Source organism: Drosophila teissieri, chromosome 2L, assembly GCF_016746235.2.
Source record: "Drosophila teissieri strain GT53w chromosome 2L, Prin_Dtei_1.1, whole genome shotgun sequence".
Classification (NCBI taxonomy): domain Eukaryota; kingdom Metazoa; phylum Arthropoda; class Insecta; order Diptera; family Drosophilidae; genus Drosophila; species Drosophila teissieri.
This window is the reverse complement of record NC_053029.1, coordinates 20,052,507-20,071,001: the sequence shown is the minus strand read 5'-3', so window position 1 is coordinate 20,071,001 and position 18,495 is coordinate 20,052,507. Positions and strand designations below refer to the sequence as shown.

General features: G+C 44.4%; 5 protein-coding genes across 6 annotated transcripts; 3 read left to right on the top strand and 2 right to left on the bottom strand.

The window, feature by feature from the left end:
- The first annotated feature begins 137 nt into the window (after positions 1-137).
- LOC122626344 (solute carrier family 2, facilitated glucose transporter member 3) lies at positions 138-1,932 on the top strand. Of its 2 annotated transcripts, none has more exons than XM_043806574.1 (5): positions 138-303; positions 357-1,103; positions 1,174-1,386; positions 1,454-1,556; positions 1,610-1,932. In XM_043806574.1, exons 1-5 carry the CDS (start codon positions 187-189, stop codon positions 1,861-1,863), a joined length of 1,434 nt encoding a protein of 477 aa, XP_043662509.1. In that variant the 5' UTR covers positions 138-186; the 3' UTR covers positions 1,864-1,932. The 2 variants fall into 2 exon arrangements, with proteins under 2 accessions (XP_043662509.1, XP_043662510.1); XM_043806575.1 differs by having other exon boundaries at positions 151-303; positions 365-1,103.
- A 552-nt stretch (positions 1,933-2,484) lies between these two features.
- Positions 2,485-8,991, top strand: LOC122616837 (potassium channel subfamily K member 16). Its single transcript, XM_043792413.1, has 7 exons — positions 2,485-2,953; positions 7,270-7,709; positions 7,787-8,138; positions 8,207-8,436; positions 8,499-8,625; positions 8,696-8,797; positions 8,853-8,991. The coding sequence occupies exons 2-7, from the start codon at positions 7,405-7,407 to the stop codon at positions 8,922-8,924; spliced, it is 1,188 nt and encodes a 395-aa protein (XP_043648348.1). The 5' UTR covers positions 2,485-2,953; positions 7,270-7,404; the 3' UTR covers positions 8,925-8,991.
- Positions 8,957-11,625, bottom strand: LOC122611422. Its single transcript, XM_043784481.1, has 2 exons — positions 11,614-11,625; positions 8,957-10,542 (listed from the first exon to the last, which is right to left on the bottom strand). Exons 1-2 carry the CDS (start codon positions 11,623-11,625, stop codon positions 9,220-9,222), a joined length of 1,335 nt encoding a protein of 444 aa, XP_043640416.1. The 3' UTR covers positions 8,957-9,219.
- Positions 10,894-14,498, top strand: LOC122626820 (calcium permeable stress-gated cation channel 1). Its single transcript, XM_043807230.1, has 3 exons — positions 10,894-11,051; positions 11,734-12,654; positions 12,713-14,498. The coding sequence occupies exons 2-3, from the start codon at positions 11,740-11,742 to the stop codon at positions 14,081-14,083; spliced, it is 2,286 nt and encodes a 761-aa protein (XP_043663165.1). The 5' UTR covers positions 10,894-11,051; positions 11,734-11,739; the 3' UTR covers positions 14,084-14,498.
- A 246-nt stretch (positions 14,499-14,744) lies between these two features.
- On the bottom strand, positions 14,745-18,460 carry LOC122626819 (cullin-4A). The gene is made up of 11 exons (XM_043807229.1): positions 18,179-18,460; positions 17,687-18,101; positions 17,383-17,627; positions 16,858-17,318; positions 16,620-16,806; positions 16,330-16,522; positions 16,132-16,268; positions 15,688-16,077; positions 15,349-15,627; positions 15,136-15,288; positions 14,745-15,069 (listed from the first exon to the last, which is right to left on the bottom strand). The coding sequence occupies exons 2-11, from the start codon at positions 18,009-18,011 to the stop codon at positions 14,974-14,976; spliced, it is 2,466 nt and encodes an 821-aa protein (XP_043663164.1). The 5' UTR covers positions 18,012-18,101; positions 18,179-18,460; the 3' UTR covers positions 14,745-14,973.
- Between the last annotated feature and the right edge of the window lie 35 nt (positions 18,461-18,495).

The following is an 18,495-nucleotide window of genomic DNA, read 5'->3' as shown; positions in this document are numbered from 1 at the left end:
GCTGTTACTCTTTGCAAGAACTGCAGTGTACATTAAAAGTGAATTCTACATTTGACAGAACTAAATAGCCCTAAAGTATGCTTTAGTAATTTGCTGGGCTAAGCTGTCATCATTTTGATTAAATCATTACAAAGTAATATATAAATACATTTAGATCAAAGTACATACACTACCATAAATTCCGGTATGGCCGAGGGAAAACAGGGCTGGACGGGCCTTTTGATGCTCATATGTGTGAGCATCACCGTGGGCACCGTCATTCCCGTTGGGTATGCCTTCGGCGTGGTGAATGCTCCGTATGCCGTGAGTAAACCGAGGAGATGTGCAAAATAGCCCCAACTGAAAGGCACCTCTAGTTCATCAGGTCGTGGATAATGGAATCGGCTCTAACGCGGTACTCATCGCGGCTGGGCGACTCCCAGGTGACCATAATGATGTCGGCCGTGGTCTCCATATTCTTGATAGGTGGTATGCTCGGCGCTCCGTTTGCCCCGATCTTTAGTGCCCGACTGGGCCGTCGAGGAATTCTGACGCTCAGTGGATTGCTCTTGTTGGTGTCTTGCATCTGCCAGCTCTTCTGCCGAATGGCCAACTCCATCGAGATGCTGCTGCTGGGGCGACTGATCGCAGGACTGGCTGCCGCTCTGATCTACGCCACTCAGCCCATATACTTGGTGGAGTTGGCTCCGGCAGAACTAAGTGGCAGCGTGGGAGTCTTTACTTGCATCGGGATAACCGGCGGCATTGTTTTGGGTCAAGTCTTTAGCTTTGATTTCCTTCTCGGCACGGAGAAACTGTGGCCCTACGCGCTGTCCGGTTCCGCCATTTTCGTATTGATCGGACTGGCACCCATCTTCTGGTTCCCCGAGAGTCCGCGCTTCCTGATGTCCCAGGGCCGGAGGGAGAAGGCCAGGGTGACGCTGATGCGTCTACGGCGTGATGAGGGACGTGTAAACGCGGAGATGGCGGAGTTCGAGGTCACCTCCGAAGCTCAGGGTCAGGGGGTCACCACGAAGGAGGTGCTGTGTAACAGTAGGCTCAAGATGCCGCTGATCATCGTTTGCTCCTTCCACTTTGTCCAGCAGATGAGCGGCATTAGTGCGGTGGGCTACATCAAATACAAATATATAATACATAACAACAGATATTTACTGACCATTTTCCATTTGACAGATATGGTTTTACTCCATAGAGATCTTCACACAATCCGGATTTACTGCAGCAGTGGCTATGTGGCTAAACTTCGCCTTGGGACTTCTAAACTTCATATCCACCCTCCTGGGACCGTGGTTAATGAGAAGCTTTAACAGACGCCTTATGATGACGATCTCCTGCCTCTTCTCTGCCATCTTCCTGACCCTGCTTGTCGTTGGCCTAGAACTAATGGTGATATCATTTAGCTGCCCTTTGGAGTTTGATATTTTGACACGGTTTCCTTTTTATCCGCCCATAGTTAACTATACGTGAGTTCTCATTCGCCTGCATCGTCTTTCTGTCGCTGTACCTCATCACATTCAACATGGGTCTGGGGCCTATTCCCTACTTTATTGGCTCAGGTTGAAATCCGCGGTGGTAACCGGAGTATTGCTTATATCATTCGATCCCACAGAGATCTTTGAGACGGCATCACGTCCCTCGGCGATGGCCTTTGGAAGCTTCTTCAACTGGCTTGGCAACTTCGTTCTTAGCATGATCTTCCCCACTCTGAACTCAGCGATTGGACCATTTGTATTCCTAATATGTGTCGTCTTTTGTGTTTACGGGTTCCTATTAACCTACCGATATCTTCCCGAGACGAGAAACTGCGATACCAAGGATGTCGCGTTGCTAATGGAGAACGGCTTCAAGTCCAAGATAAAGTAGGGTCAATCTGCGAATGATCAGGCACGACTCTTTGACTGCTGAATTTTTCTACAATTTTAAAATATACATACATACATATATGTGTGTTAGTAGGATCTCATCCAAATAAAGATTTCTTTGTAAGTTGTTGTGTTGTTTTGTTTCGTTTTGTAAAATTCTTCGAACCAGCTTATAAACTAAACTGTGGCCTATTATCCAAAAAAATGGTGGTTTATATTAAAAAAAACTTTTATTTATCTCACACAACTGAAAAATAACTAAGTACTCATTTCACGAAACCACAATATACAATATAGAAATGTACAAACTAAAATTATTTTAAATATTTCACGTAATATTTTACACAATATGGCTGGCATTATGAGTACTGGAATCACTCGCAAACGCAGCCTAGTGGTAGCCGGCAGCCCGAGAATATGGTGTATAAATTTGAAAGACTTCAATTATAGGGCATTTGGAAGTCGGTGCGACCAGCCACCTTTGAGAGGGATTCCTCTCTTTCCGAAAGATCGCCAAAAGATTCCCATTCGGAAACCAACAGCGCAGCGACGTCACAGGTAGCGCGTCAATATAGCCATCTATAAATACGGGTGCGAGCACGGGTCTCAGTGGGCAGCGAAACGTCGAGCAGCACGCACGACCGGCGGATGAGGCACTTGCTCCAAAATCGCACTCGGCATCGGGAAACGGGCAGAGATGGCGGTGGTCAAATGAAGTGAGGTGAAGTGTGGTTCGGTTATAAATAAACAAGGCACGCGAAGCAAACCAAGAAGTTGTTCTGTGCAGACCAGCCGGAATCGGGATCGGATAACTCTCGGGAAAATCTCTAAAGTAGCTGGTAGAAGGCATTCCTTGGCGCGCGTTGAATAACACTGATAAAATAATATACAGAGCGCGCAAACATAAATAATATTCCACATGCATAGCTCGCAAATACATCAGCTGCTAAAATAAACGGAGCGTTCGCAGCTCCAACAACAACGAGAACAACAGCCGCCCGTCCGCCGCTCATGACGGCACGGGTGAGCATCTGGCGAGGAGCATCAGTAGCATCACCTTCAGCAGCGAAACAAACCGAAACGATAAACAGGTTCGTGATCCTTTACTGCAATCCCACCTTAAAAATCGGTGGACAATTTACCAAAGAAAAATCAATTAACTTTAAAATCCTTTTAAAATATTAATCAATGTGAAGAGTAGAGAATAAAATATGGTGCTGTTTAGAAAAATATTAATATTATTTTAGGGTTGCGTTTATGTACGCAGTTTTATATCTACCCAGTTCCAATATTTAAAGTAGAAAAGTGATTTTTATAATGACCATTCAAGTGCATATTTCAAATCGGCAGCCAAAAGGATATATCCTATACTATTTCTGAGACTTGGCTTTAAGAAAATCGAAAGATATATTCAAATTAAGACCAAAACCGTGTTAAAATAATCTACTGCGATCTATCTATGCAACAATTAATTCAGAACATTTTAAGAAACTGTATTCGTATGGTCGCTACTTTCTTTGTATGGCTTCGTCCAGGTAAAGAACAGATTAATCTTTAAAAACTAGTTTTTCCCGACGTCACAAGCAAAGAAAAGCAACCAGATACACAACCAATTTTCCAAATTTGCGGTCAATGCTCGAAAATTAGTTTTCAAATCGCACACTTTTTGCTCCGATGTCATGTCAATTGGGCTGCTGGTCATCATTGTGTAGAGACGGTGATGATGTCGTCGCCGTAATTTCTTTTTTCCGTGCCAGCCAGCTTTTTGCCCCGCCATTGTCGCCGAATTTTCACCGTAATTAAATTTTAAAATCTCCTCTCGTGTAGCCGCTGACACTTAACATTCTGGGGCTGTCTGTCAGATTTAAGCAATTCTGCTTTCAATTTTCCTCTTGGCGTTGCAAATTATAAGCGCTCAGAATTAATTGTGCAAGTGTGTTGGCCGAAGGATCTGCATGGCAAGTACTTGGCCAGGGTACCAGGTCTTGGTATGAGCAATGACTGACAACTGACACCACAGATTGGCTGACGACTTGGCAGTGGTGCAGACGCGAGGACGAGGGCTAGTCCATGAAAATGTGGCAGGGAAGTGTGCTTCCAATCACTGCAGTCATATCTGGCCTGAAAACAGAACCCGAGAGATATGACGCAACTTAGTTTCTAACTAAAAGGCAACTCAAGTGGCCGAGCGAAATATTGGAACAACACACTTAGTAAATAAACATAATTATAGAACCTATATTGAAAATTATTCAATATCTCTTTTAGTTGCCCATGGATGCGCTTTCTGAGAAAGATCTAAACACATTACATTAGCATTGGTCGGCCGTTTCCTGCGCCTTCTGCTTTGATCTTTTCGGTAATCTGCGGATTCGAGTTAGGACGTCTTGGAAATTTTCAGAGCAATTTTAATTGAAAATTTCGATGCTAGGCGAAACAGGCATTTCGAGCTAATGAGTGTACGTCCAAACGGAAAATGGCTTTATTGCCGCTGGCCAAAAATATCCCGGCCAACTCGCCCAAAAGTGCATTTTAAGTGTCGGCCACAAAATGCGCTCGGTCTTGGCCAGAATCGCCGTGTCCGTCCCTCTCGTGGCTTAATTGCATCCAAAATATAAACAGCAGGGCATGTTTTTTATGTCAGATCCTCCGCGGTCTTGCCCTGTGAAAAGCTGGATCCACTAATGTGTTTTCCTACCATGGTTTTGTGTATTTTCATTGCAAACACAGGCTGGCGGGCCTCAGTGTTTAGTTTCTATTTGTTTTGTGCTTGTATTTTTTAATTATGTATAAGCAAGGCAGACATCAATTGCAAATCGAATTTAATTTATGCCCGCTGGCAGAGTGCGTGCGAGATTGAGCAAATCAATAATGATATACATACATATGTATGTATGTATGTATATATGTACATACCTGCCAAATATCCCCAATATGCTGGACGACCGAATGAGGTGTGTTAGGTGGGCAGATGGGCAGATGGGGAGGTGGATTCCAAGGCCATCCAGATCCGTGGGTCCGCAGAATTTCGGCAGCCACAAATCAAGCGAATGACTGTCGGCCCCGTCCAGAACAGAAGTTTATAAAAATAATCCCCAATGAACTCGTATTTCACACCCACTAAATAAAACCCTAAAAAAGACGGAAAACAAACAACAACGCTGCGTTTGGCAACCGCAGACGCCGCCTTGGGTCGTTAGAAACTTTCCAATTTGACGCCACGGCTACGCCATCAATTCTAGAATCTAGACGAGTGTCATCCTCCGGCCACGCGAGAAATTTGAAATACCACACACAACCGATCCGTGGGAATGGGAAGAGATGAGTCGCGATGAGACGAGATGATGTGACTGTTCCATAGGCCAGCTGCCAAGATTGTAGTCCAATAATTCATGTTCATGTTGGCTATTTATTAGAGAGCATAGAAAACACTATATTAAAAACAAGAGAGAACGCTATAGTCGAGTTCCCCGACTATCTGATACCCGTTACTCAGCTAGTGGAAGTGCGAAGGCGAGTCTTCAACTGACAGTTTTTTCGGTTTTGGGTTAGAGTGGCGTGCAAAGTTTTTGGCAAATCGATAGAAATTACAAGTCAAATACAAAATGAAAAAATCATAACATTTTCAAATTGTGGCAGTTGGCGGTGGGGCGTTAGAGTGGGCGTGGCAACAAGTTTTTTGGCAAATCGATAGAAATTTACAAGACTAATACAAAAATGAAAAAATATCAAAACATTTTTCAAAAGTGTGGGCGTGGCAGTTTTATGCGGTTTGTGGGCGTTAGAGTGGGCGTGGCAACATGAATCAACAAACTTGCGCTGCGTCTATGTCTCTGGAGTCCGTATGTTTAATCTCAACTTTCTAGCTTTTGTAGTTCCTGAGATCTCGACGTTCATACGGACAGACGGACAGACGGACGGACAGACGGACAGACGGACGGACAGACGGACGGACAGACGGACATGGCCAGATCGACTCGGCTACTGATCCTGATCAAGAATATATATACTTTATATGGTCGGAAACGCTTCCTTCTGCCTGTTACATACTTTTCAACGAATCTAGTATACCCTTTTACTCTACGAGTAACGGGTATAATAAACAAGAGAGAACGCTATAGTCGAGTTCCCCGACTATCTGATACCCGTTACTCAGCTAGTGGAAGTGCGAAGGAGAATCTTCAACACTGACAGTTTTTGTCGGTTTGAGGGCGTTAGAGTGGGCGTGGCAAAAAGTTTTTTGGCAAATCGAAGAATATTACAAGACTAATACAAAAATGAAAAAATATCAAAACATTTTTCAAAAGTGTGGGCTTGGCAGCTTTGGGCGGTTTGTGGGCGTTACAGTGGGCGTGGCAAAAAGTTTTTTGGCAAATCGTTAGAAATTTACAAGACTAATACAAAAATGAAAAAATATCGAAACATTTTTCAAAAGTGTGGGTGTGGCAGCTTTGGGCGGTTTGTGGGCGTTATAGTGGGCGTGGCAAAAAGTTTTTTGGCAAATCGTTAGAAATTTACAACACTAATACAAAAATGAAAAAATATCAAAACAATTTTCAAAAGTGTGGACGTGGCAGTTTTGGGCGGTTTGTGGTCGTTAGAGTGGGCGTGGCAACATGAATCGACAAACTTGCGCTGCGTCTATGTCCCTGGAGTCCGTATGTTTATCTCAACTTTCTAGCTTCGTAGTTCCTGAATCTCGACGTTCATACGGACAGACGGACAGACGGACGGACGGACGGACAGACGGACGGACAGACGGACATGGCCAGATCGACTCAGCTACTGATCCTGATCAAGAATATATATACTTTATATGGTCGGAAACGCTTCCTTCTGCCTGTTACATACTTTTCAACGAATCTAGTATACCGTTTTACTCTACGAGTAACGGGTATAAAAACCCATTCATGCTGCTAGCCGAAATATTCGATGCCCCCAAAAATGCGCGCAAACGGCCACCTCGCATGAGTTCCATGCAGTTTCAGAATTTTCAACAATTAAACAGCGCAAGTTAGTGGAAATAAAATATAATCAATTATGTTAATGGCGAAAAGTATATATTTTCGAGTGGGATTTGTGAGCTTATTTATTGACTTTGAATTACCACCACACAACAATTTGTCAATATGTCAATTTAAACTGAATACTTTATTTTAAAAACATTATAAAGTGGGGAATTGGATTTTATATTAGGCATATACATAAATATTCCAGCAGGAATTGATATACCTCTTTTACGATCTTGAGATCCTACATTTCACGATGATACCAAACCATGAAAATAAACCACCCACACAAACAAAACCAAGAAGATTTATGCCGCCAAGCACTTTGATAATGTAGCAACTTGTTTATTTACCACTGTGCACTGGCGATTCGGTAAACTAATCGTGGATATTTTCAGCGATAGGTAACCGGAAATCCCTTCAGACGTCATCAATGCGAGTGCTGGACCAGACCCGAGCATGTCCAGGCGCTCGCCAGTGGAAGGCCAGACGGAACCGGAACTAAGACCGAAACGGAAACGAACCGCGAAGACATGTCATCCCGACGAAGCTCCTTTCGCCGGAAGGAGAAGCCGGCCTTCGAGCGCTTCAAGGACCACTGCCGCCACTTCACGGCTTTCATGTTCAGCAACGTGGGCATCATTCTGCTGGTCACATTTTATATTATCGGCGGAGCGTTCATATTCCAGAGCATCGAGATATTCGAGTACGAGCGGCTCAAGTCGGAGAAACCGCACCACTTTATAGCCCGGAACTTTAGCGGCGAATGCCTCAGCCGCATATGGGAGCTGACGGCGGAGAACATCAGCTTCTTCGACCACCACGCCTACAGGAGACGGTAAGTCGTCCATGTGTTCTATAGTTGAGCTACATATTTGGTTTTCGAGTGCCCTAAACCCAACGTTATCGCGGCAGGGTCAACGATGTACTTCTGGATTATCAGAGGGCCATAGTGAAGAAGCAGCTCAAGGGACCCGACGTGGAGCAGTGGAGCTTCTCCGGAGCCTTTCTGTACTCGCTAACGGTGATCACGACGATCGGATACGGGAACATTACACCGCACTCTGAGTGGGGAAAGCTGGTGACCATTCTGTATGCAATAATTGGCATGCCGCTGTTCTTGCTTTACCTGTCCAACATAGGCGACGTCCTGGCCAAGTCCTTTAAGTGGATTTACTCAAAGGTGTGCTTGTGCCGCATTTGCCCCGGCGTGGCCAAGCGCCGGATAATTCGCGAGAGACGAAAAATGCGTCAATTGGCCAGAGCGGTGGGTTGTAAATACCCAACACTTATAAAAATGATTTAGATTTACTGATTTTGGGTATCTGACTGCAGCTCCAGATGCACGACATGGAGAATGCCCGGGGAAGCAGCAGCTACACTAGCACCAGCAGTACCACCTCATCCAACAGCAGCAGTAGTGAATACACCAGGAGTTCCCGACAGAGTTCCAGCCTCATGGATATTCCGTACACCGAGTCTGACTCGGATATCGAGCGCGAAATACGAGGCAGCACGGATGAGATTACAGTGCCAGTCACTGTGTGCGTCTTCGTTATGGTCGGGTATGGAAGTCTCTTCCTCCTTTGGCCAATTACGAACTTCTAAGGGAACCTTATAATTACAGGTATATCCTCTGGGGTGCGCTGCTCTTCGGTCGTTGGGAGGACTGGAACTACCTGGATGGGAGCTACTTCTGCCTCATATCGCTCAGCAGCATTGGATTTGGAGATCTGGTGCCAGGCGATCGTGTGGTATGGATATAGATTTTTACTTTATTTCAGCGAAATCCCTAACGAAATCAACTAACTTTACATTTGTTAGATAACTGCCGACAGAGATAAGGTGGAGGTCAGCTTCATTCTCTGCGCCATATATTTGCTGCTCGGCATGGCCGTGATTGCCATGTGCTTCAATTTGATGCAGGTAAATTGAACAGAAATACCCCCTCTATCGTTTCTAAGGCATTTCCTCTTTGCAGGAACAGGTCGTTCACAACATTCGGACGATAAAAAGGGCCTTCAAGGCCTGCTTCCGATGCCGCACCTCTTAGGAACCAAGTGGCCCTATCACAAAGATGTCCCGTCGTACAAAGTCATATTTTTATTCGCTGTTAGTATAGGCTCTCCTAGGCTAGCTTAAGGTAGAACTGTACATATAACTAGACAAAATGTGTTCCTTTTTGGTATATGTATAATACTTGTAATCATAAATCGAGATCAAAGCATGACTTGTAGAGTATTATATGTTTAATTGGAATGACAAGAGCATACCTGCATTTGGACTACTGTCTGAATAATATAACAAATACATCGAGATCATCCTTAAGTAAATGAGCCTCTAACCCTCTAGGCTAGATTGCTTTCCAGCGGCATTGCGCTCCTTGGTCTCTGGCTCTCCCGTTCCATCCGCTTCTGCCTGGCGATCATCGCTGTCACCTCTCGATCCATTTCCAGCGGCGGGACAATTGCAATCTCTGCGTAATTGGGCAAGGTAGTACAAACCCTGTTCGCACAGGCTTTCTGGAATTGCTTGGCCAGATCCTCGGAAATATTGCCCACACACAAATTGGTTAACAAGTCAAAGGCTGTGACTTTAAGGGCTTCAAATTGCTTTCGTGTCTTTCCCGTCACTTGCTTCCTTATGATTTTCTTCATTGTAATAGGCCCCGAATACAATTTGCCAGGATCATGGGCAGCTAGCGTCTTCTTGGTGTCAACTATCAATTTGCGATTACGCACTTCCATCTTCATGGTTGGAGACGGCACCTTGGTGGATGATACCGACGAGTTCTTTTTTCTCTTTTGAAGAGGAGACCACACGGGTGTCGGCTTTGCTTTGCTGGCGGTGCCCGCTTTTTTACGAGAATATGTCCGTACGGCGGCCACTTTCTCCTTAGTCTTGTTGTGGACGACTTTCATCGCTTGGAGGTTCTGCTCGGTGTATGTCTCTGTTGGCAAGACTAGCGGTGAAGTTCTAGTCTCAGAGATGCTTAAAGGCGTAAATGTGTTACGGTCCGATTCGTTAGCATGGACATTGGTGACGTTCTTGCTTGAAATCACTGGCGACGACATCTCAGTCTGAGAGAGACTATTATTTGAGTAAGCAGACATCATAGACTTGGAGGATGCCAGGCTACCAGGTGCCTGCCCCTGGCAGGACAATTCGTCTATGTGCATCTCACCCTGTGAAGGTAGGCGAAAGGGTCTGCAGCGCAAACCCTCTGGAGTAAGCTGCGGAACGGCGTTTTCCTTACCAGCCAAAGATCTCAGAGACGAAGTATTCATCGGGGTGCTCTTGGCCAGTGGGGTTGGGGGATTGGCAGCGGCAAAGGAGCGCCGTAGAGGGCTCTTAGCAATCCTGGTTCTGGAGTCCATGTCGCCCATCACAGGATCCGACAACATCCTGCTCTCTGGACAGCACCTGCGATTTGGTATAATGTTCTGCAAGGTGATTCGCCCCCCGACGATTTGCGGCATAAAAAGCTCGCTCTCGTAGTCAGGACTCTCCACTAGGAGAACATTTTTGCCGGACAGCAGCTGGATCTTGAAGTTCAACTCCTTTGTTGGTGTACGCTGCATGTTTATGATTTGGTGGGCAAGTGGCGGATCAAGTCTTTTAAAAGTCTGAACAAAATTTTCTTTGTCTGTAAAAGGCAACGTTAAAAAGAACTAAAAATTGTCATTTAAAGTCAAATTGACATACCAAATAGTAATGTGAACAGGACAGTGGAAAACTACAAAACTATTACAATTCTAGAAATCGAAAGCAGAGGGCTGCATCGTATACGATCCTTAATGTGATGTGTGTTAGTGATGGTATTTTCTCACCTCGATATATCCTATTAAAATATTAAATATTAAATATATTTATTAATAATAGATATTTATATAATCTTTATTCCTATTTATCATTTTTGTTTATTATTCAACACTGTTTATAATTAATAAAAAGTTTATGTTCACGACTACCTCTAATGATACCTGACAATCGATGTTTAACAGTGAGTTATCGATAACTGCCAGCTAAATGCAGTTAAGGAGCGAAAGGCAATTATTCCATATACTTTTAACGACACAAAGTGGCTTTTACTGATCAACACAATTGAGGATATTCATGGGTGATGTTTAATGTGAAGCTACGAAAAACGAGTCACAGGGAATAATACATTTCAGCGAAGGTATTATGGTGAAAGTTTGGTAATCGCAGTGCAATGAAAGCAAATAACAATCAGAAAGACACAAATACAATGCCATTTAGCTAGTGAAAAATAATTAAATAAGTAAATGCCACGAGTTGGTTTCTTTTATTGCATTTTTCACATTTGACACGCGACAGACCAAGCCGAAAATAGATTAACGATGATTCATTTCGGAAACAAAGCCAAAAGAAAGGGGGTGGAGGTGGACTAACATGACGTAGTGCTTCTTCCCCTTCTAGATTGCTTCATTAACACTAAAACATGTTTGATCCCCACATTATCTCATTTCCAAGACTAGCATCATTTATAACGCCTTTACTAGATATCTTTCTGCCCTCGTCCGTGAAGATACAGTATCTGCTAGTTTTAATTGGGTTAATCTGTGGGCGCATTGCCTACCAGACCAGCATCTGAATCTGTGGTCTGCGGACTTTGTTTGGTTTGCCCGAGTGACCCCAAAGAGATTAATCAGTCTGAGAGGCGTGCAAGAAACCGATAAGCTGGCACTGGATGTTAGAATCAAGAGTCTAGATTTTCCCACGCTCTTATCCATATACAAACAAAAAGGAATTGGATCGGAGAAAACCCGATCAGCTGTGCTGTTATCGAGGCCTTATCAAACACACTACTTATAGCTTCTGGTTTCCTTTTTTTTTTTTAGTGATTCATGGTCATGTCGGAATACAGCAACATTTCCTACTGCCAGGCGGTGGCCAATCGCACTTCGTTCTTTACCACCGCCTACAATGGCATTCCGGAAACTTTAATACTCAACACTATTTTTTGGATTCTCCTGATCCTTTTGTTTACGACTCTGCGACACCAGGCAGGTGACTTTGGACGTCTGGCGTTGGTCAACAGCAATGGCAGCAAAAAGCGCTGGACCGAGATTTTCTACTCGCGAGCCACCAGTGTGTTCGATCCCCAGCCGAGCACTTCGACGCAGGTGTCGCCGAGGCCAAGTGCCACCTCCCAAGGAATTGCCGACTCCACGCCCTTATCCCCCATCCAGCCGGAGGAGGGGGGTTTTTTTGGCTGGATACAGGTTACGCTGAAACTGCGCAAGGAGACCATTCTGCTGCATACTGGGCCGGATGCCGTGCACTACCTATCCTTTCAGCAGCACCTAATGGCTGTAATGGCATTGGTTACCATCGTCTCTCTGGTCATCATTCTGCCTGTCAACTTCCTAAATGGTCCCAAGGAAAATCCGTACGATGTGAATGCTTTCGGCCGCACCACAATGGCGAATCTATCGCCGGATTCGCCTTGGTTGTGGGTGCACACGATTATCACGATTCTGTACATTCCGCTCGTAGTGCTCATTATGCGGCGAGCTTCCGGACGGAATGCCTTCAAGAAGGCAGCCACCCGCACCATTATGATTTCAAACATATCCTCCAGCGATCGTAACAAGACTGTTGTCCGGAACTATATGCAGGAGCTCTTTCCGGATGTCACCATCGAGAATGTGTCCATAGCGTACAACATTTCACGACTCTACGTGAGGAACGCAGAGTTCGAGCGAGTTCACGAAGCACGATTGTATTGCGAGCAGCATAGGAATAGGGATACTCTTATGGTAAGTTCATACCCTTCAGAATTGTTGTAGAGAATTTGTTTCACACAGTCGATTATAGGCCAAACCAGACATGTGTTCCTGCAAAAAGGAAAACGCCTACGAGTATTACCAGCGAGAGGAACGCAAGTTATCCGGCGATGTTGCGCGTCTGCGTGCTTCCACCATGAATGAGCCCCTGGACATTGCGTTTATTACCGTTTCCACTGTGCAGGAGGCCCAGAACATTGTAACGCACTTTACACCGGGCACCTACCGCCAATGGCACTTGGTGTTCGCCCCGTCGCCTGATGATCTCTTTTGGGAGAACTTAAATGTGAATAAGAGTCACTGGTACTTAAAATTCTTCTGCGTTAATGCAGTGCTCTTCCTTGTCCTCTTCTTCCTGTCCACGCCGGCCATGGTGGTAAGCCTTCTAAACAGTCGACCATGGGTAAAGGAAACGGAGGGTAAGATCTCACCGCTCGTTGCCGACTTCCTGCCCACATTGATGCTTTGGACCCTATCGGCACTGATGCCCGTGATTGTTGCTATTTCGGACAAGTGGATGAGGCACTACACGCGCTCCAAGCAGAACTACTCAATCATGACGAAGTGCTTTGGCTATTTGCTTATGATGATCATGATTCTGCCTTCTCTTGGACTGACATCGGCACAGGCGCTGCTAGAGTGGGGATTTACAAATCAGACGGATCGTTGGCAGTGCATTTTCCTACCTGAACGCGGCTCCTTCTATGTGAACTACATCATTACGGCTGCGTTTATAGGTACTGCGTTGGAGCTGCTACGCTTCCCCGAACTGATTGTCTACATCTGGTCATTGCTAAAGGCGAAATCCAAGGCCGAGACGCCGTACATTCGCAAGGCTATACTAATCGAGTTTCCTTTTGGAACGCACTACGCTTGGACAACGCTCGTTTTTACCATAGCCATTGTGTATAGCGTAGCCTGCCCACTGATCATGCCCTTCGCCATGATCTACATCTGCCTAAAACACTTCGTGGATCGCCACAACCTCTACTTTGCCTACGGTCCGTCAAACATGATATCACGCAAGGGTGGTAAGATCCACTCCACGGCAGTTACGATGACCAAGTTCTCGGTCGTGATCCTGGTGCTGGTCATGGCCATGATTTGCTTCTTCCGCGGCGATGATGGAATGGCTCGGTTTCTGCTGCTTATCATCAGCCTAGCTATCACCTTGACTTTGTTCACATTTATGTCACCAATTAAACGGTGTGCTGCCACGAGGCGCCCGAGCATAGTGGAAATTGCCGGACCAGCACCCATTTACGTGCCCGATGTGCTTAAAGATAATGGAGTAAGGACCAGCAGTATCCGACCCTCTGTGGCAGGATTTGGGGGCTATGGCTCTGACAGCGTGTCCGAGTACGACAGCTCACAATACAGCGTCAACAGTGTTGAGGCGTAAATGGTATTATTGTCGGGAGACACTAAAAAAATTTGTGTAAAATATCTACAAAAGCCACTGAGAACTTTGCAAGTTGGCGGCTTTGATTTGCATACGAAAGAATGACAGGAGGATAACACCAAGGCAATTTGTGATACCTAAAGCATCTTCAATGTCATTTATAAAGTGAACCCCTGCACCCAATTGCGGTGGCAATATATATTTCTGATTTGTATATAATCTACCTTATTTCCCAATTTTATGTGTAACAACTGTATATACCATATTCTTTTGCTAAATGCTTATCAAAGAGCTAAACGCTGATTTTTCAAGGCAGTATAGTTGGTAATATTTTACAAATGAAACACGAAGTGCATTATATTTTCACGTAATTTTTTTTATTTATGGTAAATAAAAAACTATTAAGTTATGCGTATCTCTTTTGCATACAGAGCTACTATTACGAGTTATAATTATTTTAATATTTCCTTTAGAAAATTAGCCTGCAAATGTCACTTCTATTGTTAATTGAAGGAGAATTATCAATTAAAAGTAAACAAATTAGAATTAGTCCAATAAATACGTTTATTGAACACGTAGTTCTTTTTCAGTTCGAAAACTTTTTTAAATTGCCGGAGGTATCGACTTATCTGGAGCGATAACCTACTTCAAGGGACTCGGCTTTTAAATTAAACGCTTAATTTATTGTGTGATAAGGTAACTTACAAAAAGAACTGTCGCAAGTACACTACTAGCTGGCGGATTTTTTAACGATTTAGTTAAAGAAACAAAATTACAGCTGAAAAACTTTCTGAACATCGCCGAACGGACCAGGACACTCCAAAAACTTCATTAGACTGCTAGTATGTATGTGTATGGTATAGAACAAGTTACACAGAATTTGAGGGCATTTATGCCACATAGTTGTATTGGTTTTGATTATCCTTGTCCCGCTCCATGTAGTCGCGATCGATAAGCGACTCGATTCGCTTTTTTAGGTCAGCGGGCTGGAATAATACCAACAAACTTATTAGCTTCTTTCTACAAAAAGTAAAAAGGATTAGTGAACCCACCTTGACAGGGAACGTAAGCTGGTTAAACAGCTCGGTGATGAGAAGATTATGGCTCAACGTTTTCCGCATTTTCATAATGCGCACAATAGCCGCATCAATTTGATACTGGCGATCCTGAAATACACGCTCCTCGGTCGCCTTTTGCTCCTCATTCTAATAGAAAAGGGAAATAATTAAGTATTTGGAAATTTCATCAAAATTAAAGGCACTTACTGTCTCTTTCATCTGTATTTGGTTGATCTTGATTCTAAACAATTTGTTTGTAAACTCATTGTTAAAATCAAACTGATCGCCATCCAAAATTTCGCGCCCTTTCGGTGTTTTTGTTATGACGCGGGCGCGCCCACAAGCCAGGGACTGAAGTGTTCTACGCAACTCACCATCCTCGATTAGAGTGGCGGCCAATATCTCCTCGTAGCTTAGAACTGGCTTATCGTTAAACAATAGAAGCACAAGCGCTTGAAACAGCGACACCAATAATTCTTTCGGACCCTGTGAAATAAACGTAAGCATTGCAACCGCATAAAATACATTATGAGCTATTTTAATTACCGCATCGAACTGAGCACGCAGCATACAATTTCCTAATGTAGGCTGCCACTGCAACTTTCGCCCACTATGCTTTTCCAGATAAAACTTGTTAAAAATCTGCTGCGGATTAATGAACTGTGGCGGCATTGTGACCTCTGTAGGCGCATATGTAGGCCAGTAGCCCATGGTCAGAATGCTGACGCACAAGTCCAAGTTTTGGACATCGCGGTTGTTGCTTAATGCGTGTCCGCGGAACGCAAGGTTGATATCTCGACTCAGTTCCATGTCCTTAAACATGCCCTCTAGCTTGGACGTAAAACCACCACCGCATTCCTGCTTAAGCTTGGAGAGCATACTCTTTTCGGAGTCCACTGATGCCGATTTGCCCACAAGTAATCGTTTGGCCAAGTCCTAAAAACATATTGGTTATTACTTAATGCACGATATACAGTGGATTGGCACAACCTTTTTGTAAAACGCTTCAAAGACATCTTTTCCATGTATAAAACGAAACAGAACCATAATTTTATCTAGAGTCTTTTCCAACTCCTCATCTGTGGTTCCCTTGTTGCCTGATCGCAATTTCATATCCACGTATTTAGCTAATGGAAGAATAAGGTTTATCCAACTCCAATATATATAGTAAGTAATAGGGGGGCTTACCAATGAGCTCAGCCGGCTTGTTGGCACGTTGGTTGATAAAGAACTCAAAGGCTTCGCGCAACGAGTTTGTGAATTTCTCATTGTGCTCAAAGCAAGTGCGAACTATCACATCCATTTTATCCTTGAAATCAAGCAAATCTTGGACCATGCTCTTATCCTTTTCGGGATCGATGACAATGGTGCGTCCCTTTTTCTGAAAGTAGGGATTTTAATTAAATCTATTATTATGATCCAATATGGTTAAAAGAGACTCTTTTAATAAATGTATAATATTTAGAAAAAACACATACCTTAATGAAACCGTTGAAATTGCCGCACAACTCAGATGTTCCATTTTTGACTCGACTAAGCAGCCCGTACAACAGTGTGAGGTCGCTCAGTCTGTTGTCTTCCAACAATGAATCTAAGCCCTTCTGCAATATTGACGTTAGGTGTTCAGCGAGTAACTCCTTTTCCACATTGTAAATCAGCGGATGTCTGTAAGAAATACATTAATAAATATTTTTAGTTTTGACTACGGCAACATACTTGGTGCTCGAGTCTAGATAGTGACGCAAACGCTCGTTCTCTTCGGCCAAACGCTTGTTAACATGCTGTAAATACTCAGGAACCTCTAATTCCTGCATCTTGCGTTGACTCTCAGCCTTATACAATTGGTTGGTTGCATCGAGGAACTTCTCCTCAAAGGAGCTGGTGTAGATCTGCAGGTCGCATAACATGCGAACCAAACTCTTCAGCAAACCACGGTCCACGGTGGAGCCTTGTCGTTCTTTTTCAATAAGCGTTAGTAAACCGTCGACGGTTCTCTTTTGGACAACGCTGTTTTGGGCAAAATGGATGCGAAAAAGGTCCAGCCCCATGTCCCAAATCGAGTGAATGGACGAATTCTGCAGCACATATGTTCGATCCATATATAAGAATATGCTGCGAATCATGATCATTTGTTGGCAGAACGAGAGCCACCAGTGGTTGATCTTTTCCAGCAAAATCTAAAAGGCAATAGAAGATTCGTGTATCTTGAATTATGCATTTTTTATCTAAACAGCAACATACCAGTTTGTCCATGCTGCCGCCGGTAAGCTCCTTGAGCTTAATATTGCGCTTTACGTGTTGCTCTGTAAGCTCTTTGAGTTTCGCGTATAATTGCGCATCCATCTTGTGGCTGCACATATTCACCACCGCCTGGTAGAGCTCCTCCAGCGAATATTTAATGGGCTTGGAGAGTTGGATGGCGATAACGGCCTCTTCAAGCTTCACGTACGTGTCCTTGGAGTAGTTATCGGGCAGTGTGGGCTTATCTAAAAAAGCAAGTTTAATCATGCAGTGTAAAACCCGTTTGGATCTAGACACGACCTACCCTTAAAATTCTTAATCACTATCTTCTTGACATCGCCGGGCTTGCTGTTGTGAATAGCCCCCATGCGATTGAGAAGATTTGAGGTAGTTGAAGGCGTGCGGATCTCGCCATGGCTGCCGCCCAGCTTGGAGAAGTTTGGCAGGCGCTCGCCGTTGGTGGACGCAGAATTCATGTTTTGGGCAGCAAAGGCACTGCGGCCCAGGCTCGAGGCGGCGGCAGCGGTGGGGGCAACGTTCTCGGCCTTCTTCAGGCAGGCGGCGATGTTCTCTGTGTTCTCGTGCAGCTCAGTTGTGTCCATGGGCTTGTACTTCTTGGCCGCACTCATAGCTTTTGGCCCCTGCTGCCAGCAGGCTCTCCACTCCGCACCTGTTCGCCTAATTCTGGCCTGCTTCCGTCGCACCGGCTTTGTTTAGTCCTGACCGTTGAAATCAGTTATTCATTGCAGGCTCTGCCTCTAAGGTGACGGATTGCAGTTGGTATTTTGATACTTACCCTTCAAATTATTACAAGCGAATATTCCTAATATTTTTGCGACTTTTGCACTGGAGCCGACCACAAATTGGCAACTCGCGATCTCAAGGCGAAGAGACTTGTAAATTTTCCGGCTGCGAAGTAGGTTTTTCCGATAGACGGTGTCCTTGTGGACAAATTGGGTTCCTTCGAAGCCTGGGAGACTATTCAAAACGAAACAACTTCGCAAGTACAATTACACAGCCAGCATTTTACTATTTCGGTTTTGGTTGCATGCGGAAAATATTGCTTTATAGGATATCGGGAGAATCAAAACATCGATTGGCTGCTTGTAATCG